Source organism: Miniopterus schreibersii (genome assembly GCF_964146895.1).
Source record: "Miniopterus schreibersii genome assembly, chromosome: 3".
Lineage (NCBI taxonomy): Eukaryota > Metazoa > Chordata > Mammalia > Chiroptera > Miniopteridae > Miniopterus > Miniopterus schreibersii.
The window spans coordinates 62,931,056-62,947,527 of NC_138103.1; the positions used below are offsets into that span (position 1 = coordinate 62,931,056).

The 16,472-nt window shown below is 38.2% G+C and overlaps 1 protein-coding gene across 1 annotated transcript in view; it reads right to left on the reverse strand.

Moving 5' to 3' along the window:
- Positions 1 to 16,472, reverse strand: part of MSH3 (mutS homolog 3) — a gene marked incomplete at both ends in the record, with an annotated part of 71,899 nt that overhangs the window by 16,883 nt on the left and 38,544 nt on the right. The window contains 9 exon segments of the mRNA XM_081132599.1: positions 445 to 470; positions 472 to 556; positions 5,901 to 5,917; positions 5,921 to 6,020; positions 8,404 to 8,468; positions 10,836 to 10,890; positions 10,892 to 10,999; positions 11,731 to 11,800; positions 11,803 to 11,917. Of these exon segments, the coding sequence (XP_080988725.1) occupies positions 445 to 470; positions 472 to 556; positions 5,901 to 5,917; positions 5,921 to 6,020; positions 8,404 to 8,468; positions 10,836 to 10,890; positions 10,892 to 10,999; positions 11,731 to 11,800; positions 11,803 to 11,917 (641 nt within the window).

The following is a 16,472-nucleotide window of genomic DNA, read 5'->3' on the forward strand; positions in this document are numbered from 1 at the left end:
CCCCTGCTGGGGATCGAGCCCCAATCACCTGGATCCTAGGTTGATGCTCAACCGCTGAGCCACACCAGCCAGGATGATTTAGATATTTAAATGAGACTTTATAATGATAAAGTTAAACGTATTATACCAAGTGTTCAAGTCAAAGCTAACAAAGGAAAGGACTGCACCTTTGTAAAAACGTCACCCACATAAACTTAAAAATTGAAATATATAATATTCACCTCTAGAAGAACTGTGACCATCTGCTGTCATTGTATTTAGTGACAGAGCGAGCGACAGAGGAATTTAATTTTAAATCAAGCTATATGTGTACGACATTCAACTTTACCAAGACTGCGGTGTATTTGAGTAATTTTAGTATTTTATAATAAAAACACTAAAATTGACTGAATAATGCCATCTGATCTAAAGCATTGAAACAGGGAGGAGTAAAAAATACATTACCTGCAGGAACCTCCTTGCTTAGCGAGCAGCCTTGGCCAGGGAGGAAATGCAGGCAGCAGTTGCCAGGTGACGTACTGCTTTACACAAGGAGTGACAAAGTTCAATGACATCCCTACAGATGCAACAAAAAGGTGAGCAAAAGTGATTTCTCAGACTCACAGAGCTGTGTGATAAGCACTTCACTAGCTAAGATAAGCTAAAGCAAAATAACCAGTCATAACTAGCAGTTGAGAGAGTTGGAAATTACATGGAACTACTTTCTTGTTTAATATAATAATTTAGTTACTGAGGCTTCTTTTTGTTTCATTTGGATAGAATTGTATATATTTAAAACAGCTTCTATACAAAAATGTCTACTGTTAATACCATATTGCACATTTCACCTCACCATGACATTTCGACTTAGATATAATGAACACAAATACAGTGAACATTTTCATTTAGCTTCAATAGCATCATGCACTACCCAGATGGGTCAGTGTCCCTTTGGGCTTCTCTTTCACAAGATCATCCAAGCTAGGAATAACAGTTTCTATGTCTTTCTCTTACGCTGAATCGGAAGCTTCTTCATGGCGGAGTTCATGTCCATCTTAATTACCTATAATTATAGCCCTATCTAGTCCATAACCTTGTCAAAATCTTGAAGGCAAGTAAGAAGAAAAAGACTTTTTTCAGTGATCTGCAGTTATCTTATTAATAGTAGATATAGAAATTTACTTTCAGATTTGTTTTTGAAAGGTAACGGTCATTGCCTCAAACCTTTGGCTCATGATTAATAACTGAGAGTCTAGAAGCTTAAAGGACCCTTTATTGAAAGACTTACTCAGAAAAAATACAGGAATGTATCCAGGTGTGTTCTCTCTCTCTGGCTTAAGCTACCCTGTCATCTCGTAGCACGGGTATCCCTACATCCTTTTAAAGAAGAATCCCCCGAAAAGAGACAAGCAATCACCACAGAACTTCTCTTGAAATAGATTTCTCTAGTGTATTGTGGGTTTCAGAGACTTTGATATTTAGCCTATTTGCTTCATAAAAACAAAGGTTTTTAGAGTGCTTCCTAGCTTGAAAAGGCTACCAGATTAAGCTACTACGTGACCAGTTATTCGTATACTATCACTACATTGATTTTTTAGAATCTGTAATTTCTGATTTTTCTTGTAACATCAGACTAAAGTATTCTATGTAAATGGCTTTTTCAGGTACTAAAACATTTTAAGTATCCACCTTCATTTTTGTGTTAACTATCTGTGAATTAAAACGTGTATTTATAATATAGTCTATACTTTTCTGAGTACACAGAACATAATGAATATAACATACCCATTACTCACTAAATTAAAATTCATCAAAACAAACAACATCAATCCCACTAACAGTGTTAAGAGTTGGTGCAAAATCCCAACACAAAGGAGACTGGCCCCTGGCACCAGACAGGCGGCGCTCAGTTACCACCTCAAAACGCTTCTTGGCTTTGAAGATGCCACGCACGGCACGGACACAGCACTCCTGGAGTGGCTGCCCAGGGGTTATGCCCCATCCTTCCTGGTCTGGTGGCAGTTCCCAGTCTAACAGCTCCTTTGCCCCTTGGACTGTGCCCATTCTGTCCGTTCTCATTCCTGCCCGCCTGGCCTTCCTATCCTGGCACTCGTCTTGCTTTTGCGAGACAGCAGCCTCAAGTGATGTTTTCTGCGCTTGCCTCTCTGGATACAGGTGTCAAAGGACCTTCGGCCCTAAAACACAGTCCATTTTTTCTTCCTCTCACCCCATCCTCGTAACATCTTGTCACCACAACCCTACGGTGACAACCAGAATCTGCTACAACACAGCAGCCTCAGGGTGAGGGTAACTGTACCTGATATTATTCCCGAATTTCCAGAAATGAAATGAGTGACATAGTTCTCAGTGGAGACCATTTCAGTTAAAAAAATAATGAAAAGGCAGGGAGATTGATAAGGTGGTTATTTTGATAGGGACAACAACATTTTTCTCATGTCAATTATATGAAGACAGGAATAAAATAGAAAATACTCATAAACCTCAAACATCACCTTCGTAACTCTGATGAAGCCTCATTTGACTTCATGGTCTTTACCCACTTTCTTTACTCTGCCAGATTTCAAAATCACTATTCATACTTAGAAAAATGACAAGCTGAAAACTGAACAACTCGGATAACCATCTGGTAGACCGGGTTTATGTCACAACAGCATGAAACTCTATCGTTACACCTCCAGCCGACTTGAGGAGGCCAAAGCACTATAGCTTAACCTCTGCTCAGAGAGACGGCTGGATCCGCGGGGGCAGGGTAAGGCCATTGGGTTCGAAAGCTGTTGCTCAGTGACACCTGAAGTTAATAAAAGTGGAATGTATTCTATTTTTTATTTAAGCCACTGTGTAAAAGATACTATAATTCAAAATTTTTTAACCCCCACCAGAGGATATTTTTCCATTGCTTTTCAGAGTGGAGAGGGGGAGAGAAAGGGAGAGAGAGAGAGGGGGAGAGGGAGGGGGGGAGAGAGGGAGAGAGAGAGGGAGAGAGAGAGATCAATGTGAGACCCATCGATTGGTTGCCTTCCACACCCCAACCCGGCCGGGAATCGAGCCTGCAACCAAAGTACATGCCCTTGGCCAGAATCGGACCCGGGACCCTTCAGTCCAAGGACTGATGCTCTAACCACTGAGCCAAACCAGATAGGGCTATAATTCAATTTTTAAAGACTTTGCAGTTGAGATTATTCAATATCCACAGAACATCTTCTAGAGCACAGAAGAAGAGACATTTTTTGAGAGAGGGTTCCACTGACAGAATTTCCTCCAGACTTGATTTCTTGCACTATTTTGGTCAAAAGTAATATGACTAATGCACAACAGTGCATATCTCAGTAAGACACAGATACACTTGTAATAGCTGGTATTCATTCAGTGCTCTGACGTCAGGTTCACTGCGGTTTATAATTTTAAATGACATCATGTTCACAGCAGCTGGCACTCAGCAGCGCACATAACAATCAGTGCTGTTCTCAAGGGGGAGCTCTAGCCGCAAATGCTCTCAACTAAATTTCAGCCAGTGTTCTTTTTCAGATAAAAACTTTAGTATGTTTTTCTTATTTTGGAAGTAATATTTGTATATTAGATAAGCTTCTGAGATCATGTATTTGCAAGTAAATTAAAATCTCCAGAAGCCTTTCCTTTCAGAAATAATAAGTTAATATTTGACACTATGGATGTATATGTGTGTGTATAGGAATAGACATTTATCCAAAGAATATAAACAAATGAACAGTAATCATATTAACATAATAAGCATGTCTATTTGATTTTTTAAAATACTGTGATTTATACGCTGTGCATGCATGTGGATTGACACAGAGAACTAACTGTATCATACTTCGATACTGTTTTGCACCCGTCTCTCCACTTAACAATGTACCATGAGTGGCACGACCTCCTGCCATGTCCCATGTAATGCTGGCTCGCCCTGGGCAGTGCTCGGGCGTGTCAGACGGTGGCACAATGAAAGCAGAGCTCTCCCGGGTCGGCCTGGCAGAAGGGCGCAGGCCAGGGGCTGACACAGTGAGAAAGGCAGGAGGTCACGGTGGGCGACAGAAGAGACCAGAAGGAGCAAGTCAAAGACACTTGGAAAGGAAAATGGACAAACAGGAATCTGGGAACAGGGAAAGGGAAGGAGAGAGGCCAAGGCGAGAGCCGCGTGGGCTCCGAAATCACCTCGACCACGACGAGACGGGGTACGAGGCGCCCCGGCGAACCCCGGAGCCGAGAAAGCGGCCCTGAGGCTGGGAAGAAGGCATCTTGGCCCAGTGTTCCTGTTCTCAGCGATGCTACGAAGGGAAAGCCAGGAGAATGAAGGGACTCGGGGCCCTGAAAACCCTTCAGATGGGAAACTGGAAGTAAGTTGAGAAAGGAACAGAATAAACCAAATTTTTATCCCTGGATTGAAGACCCTGAGTCAGGATAACCTCAAAAGACTCAGGCTAAGTAAATCAGAATCTCTTTCTGACCCTATACTTGGAGACACCTCTGGGCAAAAGGAGATACCAACCTTTTAAAAACTGTCACATAATAATACCCTTTTCATTCCTTTTTCCCCCCACTTGTCAGATTGGTTACTTTATATAAAGCTCCCTGAAGGAACTCACTGAATATTTACTATTCCAGATTTTAAAGAGAAAGACTAACAGAGAGGTTTTTGTTGAGAGAGATGCCTGTGGATTCATCTTGGGGAGGCTTGATAGCCTGAGAGCAAGGGGTGCAGATGCTACCAGCAGACACCCCGGCTTGGGCCTGGGCTCCGATCCTTAACCCACGAGCCACTTCTGATTTCTACACCTCATTTTATTTGTTTATAAATTGGGGGTGATAATAATACTCAGCTCACAGGACTCCTGTGAGGAGTGACGAGCTGGTACACATGAAGGTGCTTCAGAGCCGGCGCCTACGGACTCACACGATCAGCTGCGCACGTCCCTCCCCAAGCCCTGTCGCACAGCAGCTGAACACGCGTCCCCGTGAGTCCCCATGCAAGTCCCCACGCCACGGGGATCGCAGACACCGCTGCTCTCCCAGAGCCCGGCTGCTGCCCATCACCAGCACACCGCTCACTTACACTTGGCAGTGTGAACACAGGACTATTCATAAATCCAGAACATGAGACATGCTTTAAGACAAGGGCAAGCACTTTTCAAAAAAATTCCGATATTATCGAAAACCAAAAGGTGGGGAACTAACTACTCGAGACTGAAATTGACTGAAGAGACATAGTAACAAAATGCAAAGTATAAAAGTTGATTAGATCTTTCATTTAAAAATCTGAGGGAGGTAATTCAATATATTCTTAATATTATTTTTTCTTAGGCATGATAATGATGTTAAGATTATACAGCAGAATGTCCTTATTTTTAGAAAATATATGCTTAAGTATTTAGGGACAAAATGTTATGATGTCTAAAACTTACTTTCAAATGTTTTACGGGGGAAAGTGCATGAGAGAGATATAAAACAAATATGGCAAAATGCTAACACTTGATAAATCTAGGTGAAGGGTACACAGGTATTCATTTCAGCTTTCCCATAAATTTAAATTTTTTCAAAATAAAAAGTTGGGGAGAAAACTAAACAACTAGCCCTTACTGGTCTAACTCTGAAAAATGTTAAGGCTTTACATAAGAAAAGTAAACCAAGTCCAAGGTGGGATTTCAAAAACATGACTCTAGTAAATATCCTTAGCAACAAAAAGTTAATACAGTAATAATAAAGTATATTTGGCCTCTCGCAAAATAAGCTTACATTTCAATGGATTAAAAATAAAATCAGAGAACACACATACTCAACTATTTTATGGCAGGTCACAAGCAGTAATCCCTACTTTTCTTTTTGATGGAAAGATTTTCCGGTCTATTTCTCATAGCAAAAAGTCAGATTATGTTTTTATTGTAAACTCACTCAGAAAATCAAGCTATTCAGCATTGCAGTCAAGGACTAGCTGCTCCTGGAGCTGATTCAGATGTCTATAATTTTCTACAATAAAAGGAGAGGGGAAGCGGCTCACAGCTTTTGTGCTAGAAAAGGGGGAAACATAAACAGGAAATCAAGGTTACTAAGAAATCGGTAGTGCCATCTCTTCACAAAACTAAAGTAGATATTTATTATTCTCTGATGAGCCTTGAAAGTAAATAGCTGTAAATAGAGAGCATTCTTTAATTATGGCCCTGAACTCTATTGATTCTAAAGATCTTTGTTGTAAATAAAGTACTTGGAGTTCATAGCACTTTGTTCAAGAAGCTTTTAAAATGCATTTCAAATTATATCCATACGACAACGTCAAAGTTTAGAATTTTCATTTCATAAGTAGAAAGCTCTTTCTTTAAATTATATTAAATGATAATGCTTGCTTTGAAAAATCAGAAGTAAATATGGCAAAATAAGTCCTGACAAAGCTGGGAGGTGGATACATTGGTGAAGGCCATACTATTCTTTATATTTTTCTGTATCATTAAAGCATTTCTGTGAAAAAAAGAAAAATATATAAAGCATTACAGGGAATAGCAACACATTAAATCAGGAGGCAAAGAGGAGTTTTTCATGACCCCACGGTAGAGTCACGGTGACCCTGGGTGGAAAGAAACAGCCTGGGCTCCTGCTCTGGGCTTGTGCACAATCTCGGCTCCCTCCTCAGGAAGCTGCAGCGCACACTGGGGGGGCCCTGGGTCCCCGGTCAGAGAGGCTGGACCAAGGCCCCAACTCTGTGACTAACTGCTAGCTACATGACTTTGGGCAAATACAGCTGACCGCTAAACATTACTTTCCCCATCTATAAAATGGGCATAACAATAGCATCTCCCTCCCAGGCACTGTTGAGAGGCTCACACAGAGTGGCTAACAGTACCTCTGTCATTAGTACCCAACGTCAGGACTTGTTCTGTGGTGGTCGTGGCGGTTGTTACTGCTGTTGATGTTATTACTATGAAGAGACCTTCAAGAAGAAAAGGTCAGGGCTGAGTGATCAGAAGGTGATGGCAGAGTGTACCCTGATCTTTGATTGCTCCCCGCTCCGGTAATACACTGTCCCAGTTACCTTGAATGTGGCAAGTTGCTGGATTAGGCGTAAACCTATCACGTTCAGATCTAACTAATGATATGCTAACGTATCCCTGTCAGGACTCCAACTGATGGCCAAACAACAGATAAAAAATTATAATGAACCTTCCCCAGACCATCTTATTTATTCATTCAGTTTATATCACTGAATGTTCAAAAGACGCTGGCACTGATTTATGCCTTGCCTGTTGCTTTTAAATGATGTCAACCAGATTCCTATGCAAACATACTTATCATAGTTTTCTGTTTTGACCAAACTCACTTAGTGAGACATTTCAGTTATTGTTTAACATAGACTAACATGATTTTCAGTAATTCCTCTTCATAAAGCATATTTCCTTTCATTAGCTGTAGTACAGGACAAAAGTAAGTCAAGGAAAAAATGCCTGCAAAAAGAAAACAATATCCCCAAAAATCGACAACACTCAAATCTCAATTACAGCTTCTGGTAACATAGAAAACAAAAAGGATGGTATTTGGAGCTAAAGAAACCGGTTCATGATGGTATCTTCAGCATCCTTTGATAGTGGCAATGGATAATAGCTTTTATTAATTAAAATAACAAATTAATTACCACTCACAAATGGTCAATACTTTCTTCCATTCTCAACAGAGTTATTTTGTACCATCACCAGCTATAGTCACTCTTTTATTATCTAAGGCAAATGTAACATTTTCATCTCAAATTCATGCAAGCAAATGAATAACAGTAGCAATAAATATTCCACAAAGGATACTACTCACAGGAGGATGCACTGCACCTCTTTAAGTGAGTCCCCTCTTGGGGATTAATGCCTAACCAAGGAAGAAGGCAGAGTCACAATGTAGTTCTCTAATTTTGATCAATTTATTTTCATCAGTTCATGATATAACTCACAGAAAAAATGTAATGAACTATTACAACTATGCACCATGGGAAGCATTGAGAATAAAGAAATGCAGAGCTCAGTGAAGTAGAAAATGAAATTTCAGCTTCGTAAAAGAAATGTCAGGTATAGCATTCATCAAGAAGTTCAAGCAACCGAATTAATCTTATAATTGTAGGTTCCTCAACCTTTTTCTCTCGTGTGTTTCAAGTGTACTCTGAGGTATAAAAATAAAACAGTAATTTACAAAACAAGAAAACAAATGTTTACAAATAAAATACCCTTTGGAAAAATTGCTTTAAAATTAATGATAAAAAACAATGAAAAATAATTTTTGGTTGAAGTTCCATTACAAAAAAATGAAGGGTAAGAATTGCTTTTTATGACAAGGATGTGGTTATTATCAGTCAGTAGCACACAGATATACAAATGTCATTATAATTCATGTTAATTTAAAAATGAATATTTTTAAAGCTACCTTCCAACCTTAATCCAGTTAGTTGGTATACAAGATGCAGCAGAGTTCTTTACTTCAATCATAAACTAAAATAGAAATCAAAATCAGATATTTAAATTATTAACCATTATAGTTTAAAGCTTCCTCAAAATTATGCTAAATATTAATTATAAATAGTAAATATTATTCTAAAGAGTCAAAACAAATCCAGTATTGTTCTTGGGAGAGTTTATATGTGTCCATACAATCAAATATTATTAATCGGGGTCCCAATACTTGGGATAAAGTACAATCTGTATTGAGGAATAAGTTTGTAACAAAGGTGATAATTGGACACTTTAATGTCAAAGCCTTGTTTTGTGCATACCCAGAATAGTGATTTTTTTCATTAATGACCTATTTCATTTATTAGTACCCACTTACCTTAAAAATTCTATTAATAACAACACTGAATTTCTAAGTACATAAAATTTTTAGATGTTCAGTTATTAGGTGTTACACAAGTTTGAGATATGGCCCCTCCCCGATTCTAAACACAAAAGGATTTTACTATAATAGTTTTTATCCAAAGAACCTAAGTCCTCTAAAAATATCCTCACGAAGAAAGCACTTACTTCCCCAACTATTAAGGAAGATATTTTTCCCCATGCATGCTTTAAGTTTTCACTTAATATGAACCCCATCTCTATAGACACAACCGTGCTCTACAAGCCAGCTTTTCTGAAATCAGCCCAGAAGCAAGTGAAATCAAGCTCTCCTCTCACACCTTTCATTTTTAGCATTTGTTATGCAGCATCTTGTCTTCCTGCTCACATTCCTGTATTATTGCAATGAAAGTCAATGTTTTATTCAAATAAATAAACTTATTTTATACAGGATGGAGCCCAGAAGCTCTGTGGCCACCATTAATTTTGACATGGTTTTAGGAACTTTTTTGACACTGATCAGTTTTATAACAATTCAGGTACTTATAAGATGCTTATTATTAAAAGTATCAGCTTGCCTCTTGAGTTTACTTTTCTATTGATAGATACACTATAGCTTTTACATTAATTACAATAGTAATTCATAGTTAATTTTAAGAATTTTAATTCTTAGCCAAAATTTTATAACTAATGATGTCCTCTTGTATAGAGAGAAATTAACAATTTCAAAAATGCCACCCCCAGTTAAAAAGTTAAGAGTGAAGAGCCCAAAGTCACTTTGGCTACAAAAAGTAAAGGGAAAAAACACAAAATAAATATCATGGATGGGAAAGGTAAAATCTCTTTAAAACTATGCCAAAAAATTCTGCTTAAGTATTATTTTTAAATGTTCTATGAGAAGACACATTGGTCTTTTGATAAAATAAGCCTGGGAAGAGCTATCTATGCCAAAGGCAAACCGAAAAATTTGGGAACATACTGGATCACTAACATTTGGGAAGGAAGGACACATCTAGATCAAAATGACTGTAACACAGAGCTCCATGGCCGTGACTAAGGGACGGTGGAAATTTTGAAAAGAAGCCCAACCTGCCTCAATGAGGTCCCTGGGCAGCCAGCCGGGCTGGGTTACTTAAGTGCATAATTTGAAATAATCTGCCATGATAGCGCCGGATTCAAATCTGTATCTAATACACACTACAAACCACCACTGGTCACGGCCCCTTGGGGCAGCTTATAAACAGTCTGGGGCCTAACTCCCCCTCTGGCAGTATCACGGGTCTGCCCCAAGGAGCTCAGCCCTGAGCTCAGACAAGCCCCGCGCAGAACCAACGCGAAGGCAGACGGTGCAGTCAGGAGCCCACGGGGCCTCCGCTGGGTAAGCCTGGGCCACCTCCTCCGCGGGTGCTGACCCCGCGTTTGCTCTTTTTTCTCCAGCAGTCCCAGGTTTTCAGCCTGTGTTTCTCCTCAGAACTGCCATCAACTAGCAGCCTTTTCTTCTTCTACACTGGTTATGGGAGAAGAAATTCACTGTTGCCTTTTACTAGCATTCTAAGAATGGGCAGAGAGGCCCTTCATTTAGTCCTGGCAGTGGTTAGAGCATCAGCCTATAGACTGAAGTCCTGGGTTCAGTTCCAGCCAAGGGCATGTAACTCCATTGCAGGTTCAATCCCCAGCCCTGGTTGGGGTTTATGCGGGAAGCAACCCATCGATGTGTCTCTCTCACATCAATCTTCTCTCTCTCCCTCCCTTCCACTCTCTCTGAAGAGCAGTGGGAAAAATATCCTGTGAGGATTAAAAAAAAAAAGAATAGTTTATAAACTGGTTTTTAGAGAGAGAGGAAGGGAGGAGAGGGAAACTTGAATTTGAGAGCGATACATCCATTGGCTGCCTCCTGCACGCTCCCTACTGGGGATCGAGCCCCAAACCTGGGCCTGGGCCCTGACCGGGAACCCAACCAGCATCCTTCTGGTGCAGGGAAGACGCCCAACCAACTGAGCCACACAGGCCTGGTATTTCTGGCATTACCTCCTGTCCTGAGACTGTCACACATTGTGCGGGAGGATTTTTCAGTATTTTTCTATTTCTTGTGCTTGCATTTGGACCTTGAAACGCCCTGAACTTCATCCTTCCTCTTTTTTATTAAAGGGAAATCAGGAAGGTCTTTGAATAATTCTGTTTTAGCCCCAACTCTAAAAAATAAAAAATGCAAATATATACATTGAAGCATATAACTTATACCAGTTATCACTTATTTTTCACAGCATGACAAAAACCCAAAGGGTTGGAAGTCTAGAAAACTGCCATTAAATATTTATAGGTAAGTTTCTTAATTTCTTTGAAGACAGACAAATTTACCCTAACATCATTTTTCTTTTGCAAGCTCATGATCCCAATGGTAAAACCAAGAGATAAAATTAAATATTCATTGTTTGCCTATTCAGAAAATAAACACAAACGTAAATACTGTCAAATCCCCTTTCTTTTATACAGAGTTCTTTGTGCGATGAATTGTAAAAGGCCTGCTTATGAAAGGACAACTCTGCTGCTGTAGTTTCTAAATATAAGGCAGACCATCCCTGGATTTCTAGCAAATGAGTATAAGATGCCCTCTGACCCCCACTTTTGGATGAATAAACTGCTACTACTTGCTGTGTCTGGATTTTATAGTTTCATCATCTGATGCCTGAGCAAGTCACTACATCTGTCCTAGATGATGAACTGCCTAAATTTTAGACAGCAAAGTGTTACTTCTAGCTGTAATACAGAAACTTTAGGATCCAATCACAATTCTAATTTCACATGCAACTTCTTCCATTACTTTTAGTGACGCTTACACATCCACACATCAAATGGCAAATGCATTGGGACAAGCAAATTAAACTTCCACTACTGGAAAGGAAGAACTGAGCCTGCTACTTACTTGGCAGCTTGTTCATTAAGGACCTTTAGGTAACGCTCCACTGGACTGAGGAGCTCAGCAATTTCTAAATGAATGTCCAGAGCAGGTCTAACCGAACATAGGAGTTAACAGAGGGGATTAATGCTTGAAATTCTGACTTGAGGTGATGAAGGGTTTTGACAATCAAGAAGAACTCTTTGGTAAAACACTGAAAATAGAAATATATTTTTACCTAAATAGCATATAATACATGAAAATAAAATTTAATTAGTGAGCTACTTAAAGCTAAAATCATAATTAAAATTTTTTTAATTTATTTTATGAGTTAATTGAAATAAAATATTGTTGATACCTTCTAAATGTCAAATGAACAATTTGAACACTTTATAAAATAATATTTTAAAGCTATAAGGAAAATAATTTGATATAGGGACAGTAAAGTCAATAGTTGCTCAATATTTTTTCATTTTCAAATACACTGACCACATAGCAAAAATAAACAATGTCAAAAATATAAAGAACAACTCTGGGGAAATATCTGTAAGACATATGAGAGATAAAGCACAAAATTCCCCCAAATATAATGAGCTCTCACAAATCTTACATGGAAAAGATGAATAATCTAGAGAATAATGGCTTAAATGAACTGAATTTGCAGCTCATAAAAAGACTGTCCAATAAGCACATGATTGACCTCACATATAATTAGGACAAGCAAGTTAAAAATACAGGAAAGCCATTTTTCACTTATTAGAATGTCAAAGATGTTAAAGCTTCATAATAACCAAGTCACATAGGGTGCAAAAAAGACCACTTTTATATACTGTTGGTATAGAAATACCTTTTTGAAGGACAATTTGGCATATCATCATAATAAAAAAGTACACATATCCTTTGACTAAGCAATTATACTTTTAATAATTTAACTAAAAATATACTCTAGCAAGTAATGAAAATGTGTATCTGAATATTTATAGTAAGTTGTTTGTAATAACATTAAAAAGATAAATAAGAAACCGATATCCAGCAACTGAGATTAAGAAAAAACTCATACACTGTATGAAACAGTTTCAAAGATTCAGATGTGTGTATGCACTGATATACAAATTGATATGGCACTCCATAATTTCAATATATATTAAATATACATAGTATACATATACCATATATATTTGCACAGTAAAATTCCATTTGTGATTCTTTAAATTATATGCATTATTCTATAGAAATAAAAGTATAAATAAAATTTTCTGGAAAGGCACACATGTAATTTACTCTGGGTAGTGGGGATGCGGGGATGGTAGAGGGGGACTTTTCACTGTATTTCATACCTGTTGTAATCTTTTACAACACTGTTGTAATCTTTTAATGATTATGAATAATTTTTACATTAGAGCTTCTGAAAAACAGAATGGGCTAAACATGTGCATCTAATTTCACTATAACTTGAAAGCACAGTCAAAGACTGCTTCAAAAGGCAGGACACCACAGGAATAACTAGAAGAAAGGACAGTAACAGCAACACCTTATATCGTTTCTCGGCCTTTTCCCTAAGATCAAGTGCCACAACATCTTAGATATTCTAAAGTAAATAGAAGTAGTAAATGACTTGAAAGACTCAAAATATTTTAATCTTAAGCTGGCCCTGAGGAAAACTAGGACCCAACTTGAGTTATACCAAGAATCCTAAAATACTCAGGAACTGGTGGAACAAATTCCCTTTGGAAGTGAAATGGGGGGGGGGGTAGGCACAGATTGGTTCTAAGTGATTTAAGAAGCAATTAAACCCCTCAATCTCCTAGTCCTCTCCCTGCCCCTGGGCAACCACCCTCTCCCACCCAAGAAAGGACTAGTTTTCGTTTCTGGAGAAGGTAAAACAGGCTATCCGGAACCAGCTTCAGGCACCATGAAGGATGAGGGTACCGCCAGTAGCCAGGGATTAAAAGAATGGTTGCAAACTGAACACTGAGATTCCCAGTTGTCCGCATCTAGCTCCCAGAGTATTGTGAGTCAGTCAGGAGGCCGAGAGGGTCTCTGGGGAATCTCTCAAACCCAAGAGGAAAATTTTGAAGATACTATAGCAGGAGTTCCCCTAATAACTGGGCCAGCTAGTGCACTCTACAGTTCACCTTATATTTCGCAAGTCACATTCAACCACAGAGACCTCCCTAGGGCATTTTTGTCTTCCACTCCTAAAAAAGGATCAGACATCAGATAAAAATCCTAATATAAAATGCAAAGACCAAAATAATCAATCAATCAATCAATCAATCAATCAGTCAATCAAAAAACCTGACAGGAATAGAGCCTATACAGATAGAAGAAAACTTCTAAACAGTAATCATCATCATCTCAGTGAAACAGAATATTTCAAGCATGAAACAAAAATGGGATGCTCTGGAAGAAAAAAAGAAACATTAAGAGAACAACAAGAAAAGAAAACATTCTTAAAAATTAAACTATGATAGTAGAATTGAAAAATTCAACAGAACAGGTACAAGATAAAGCTAATGAGATGCCCAAGAAGGTAAAGCAGACGTATAAAGAGATGAAAAGTACCGAAGAAAGTTAGATATTCAGTTCCAGAGATCAAATCAATTCCAATAATAGAATCCAGAAGGAAAGAAATCATCAAAAAATTAATTCAGGAAAGTTTCCCAGAACTTCAGAATTTAAGTTGCCAGACTGAAAAACTAAATCATGGCAAATCATGAAATTTCAGAACATGGGGAACAAAGAGAAAATCTTCCAATTTCCAGAGGGGTAGAAAAAAGTAAGGAGAGAAAAAAAGTCACACAAAGAATCGAGAATCAGAATGACTTCATACTATGCAACAATAATAGTAGAAACTAGAAGACAATGGAGTAAGAAAATTCAAAGGAAAATTGCTTATTTATTTATCTTACTTTTTTATATTGAACTTATTAGGGCGACAGTGGTTAATAAAGTCATAAAGGATTCAGGTGTACGATTCTATAACACATCATCTGTACGTTGTATTGTGTGTTCACCACCCCAAGTCAAGTCTCCTTCCATCACCATCTATACCCTCTTCTCCCACCCCCTTCCTTCTGGTAATCACCATGCTGTTGTCTGTGTCTATGAGTTTTATTTTTTGTTTTGCTTAATCTCTTCACCTTTATCACCTATTCCCCAAACCCCCTCCCCTCTGACAGCTGTCAGTCTGTTCTCTATTGATGCGTCTGTTTCTGTTTTGTCTGTTCATTTATTTTGTTCATTAGATTCCACACGAGTGAAATCATATGGTACTTGTCTTTTTCCTGACAAGTTTATTTCACTTAGCATAATGCTCTCCAGGTCCATCACAAAGGGTAAGATTTCCTTCTTTTTTAAGGCTGAGTAGTATTCCATGGTGTAAATGTCCCACAGCTTTTTTATCCACTCAGCTACTGATGGACACGGGCTGCTTCCAAATCTTGGCTCTTGTAAATAGCACTGCAAGGAACATAGAAGGGCATGCATTCTTTAGAATTAGTGTTTTGGATTTCTTTGGATATATTCCCAGAAGTGGAATTGCTGGGTCATGTGGCAGTTCTATTTTTAACTTTTTGAGGTAATTCCATACTGCTTTTCACAGTGGCTGCACCAGTCTGTACTCCCACCAAAAGTGCATGAGGGTTCCCTTTTCCCCACAACCTCAACAACACTTGTTCATTGATTTATTGATGGCAGCCACTCTGACAGGTGTGAAATGATATTTCATTGTGGTTTTAATTTGCATTTCTCTGATGATCAGTGACATCAAGCATCTTTTCATTTGTCCACTGGCCATCTATATGTCCTCTTTGGAGAGGTCTCTATCCAGGTCCTTTGTCTATTTTTAATTGGAATGTTTGGGGTTTTTTGGTGTTGAGTTTTATAAGTTCTTTATAAATTTTTGATATTAAGCCCTCACTAGATGTATCATTGGAAAATATGTTCTCCCATTCAGTGGGTTGTCTTTTCACTTTGTTGATGGTTTCTTTTGCTGTGCAAAAACTTTTTAGTTTGATGTAGTCCCATTTTTATTTTTTCTTTAGTTTCCCTTGCCCAAAGAAATATATCAGAAAAAAATATTGCTATGAGAAATGTCCAAGATTTTACTGCCTATGTTTTCTTCTAGGATTTTTATGGTTTTGAATCTAACATTTAGGTTTTTAATCCATTTTGAGTTTATTCTTGTGTATGGTATAAGAAGGTGGCCTAGTTTAATTTTTTTGCACATATCTGTCCAATTTTCCCAACACCATTGATTGAATACATTATCTTTACCCCACTGTATGTTTTTGCCTCCAAAGAAAAATCATTTGTAGCCTAGAATTTTATACCCAAACTACCAAAAAATGTGAAAGTAGAAAAAATAAGTCATTTCCAGACATAATGTTTCAAAACATTTCCTTCCAATACCCCTTCTCAGAATGCTTCTAGGGAATATATTCCAACAAAAGAAGAAGCCAAGGGGAAGACATTACATAGTGGAAAGAGAGGAGTGAATTCAGGGGAAACATAGGGAATCTAAGGAAGTATAAAGGGCAACCGGCCCTGGCGGATCAGGTCAGGAGGCTCAAGAAAATAAAATGAATAAAATATCTGATGAAAATAAATATCTTGAAGTAAAAGCAATTTAGGGTTAAGTTAATGGTAAGTATACATAATAAGTAGTATATATAAAATGAATTATTGCTAAGCACATATTTTAAAAGGTAATTATTAAACTACAACAAATGGTGTAAATTACGCAGAAAAATAAGAAGTCAGGCCCA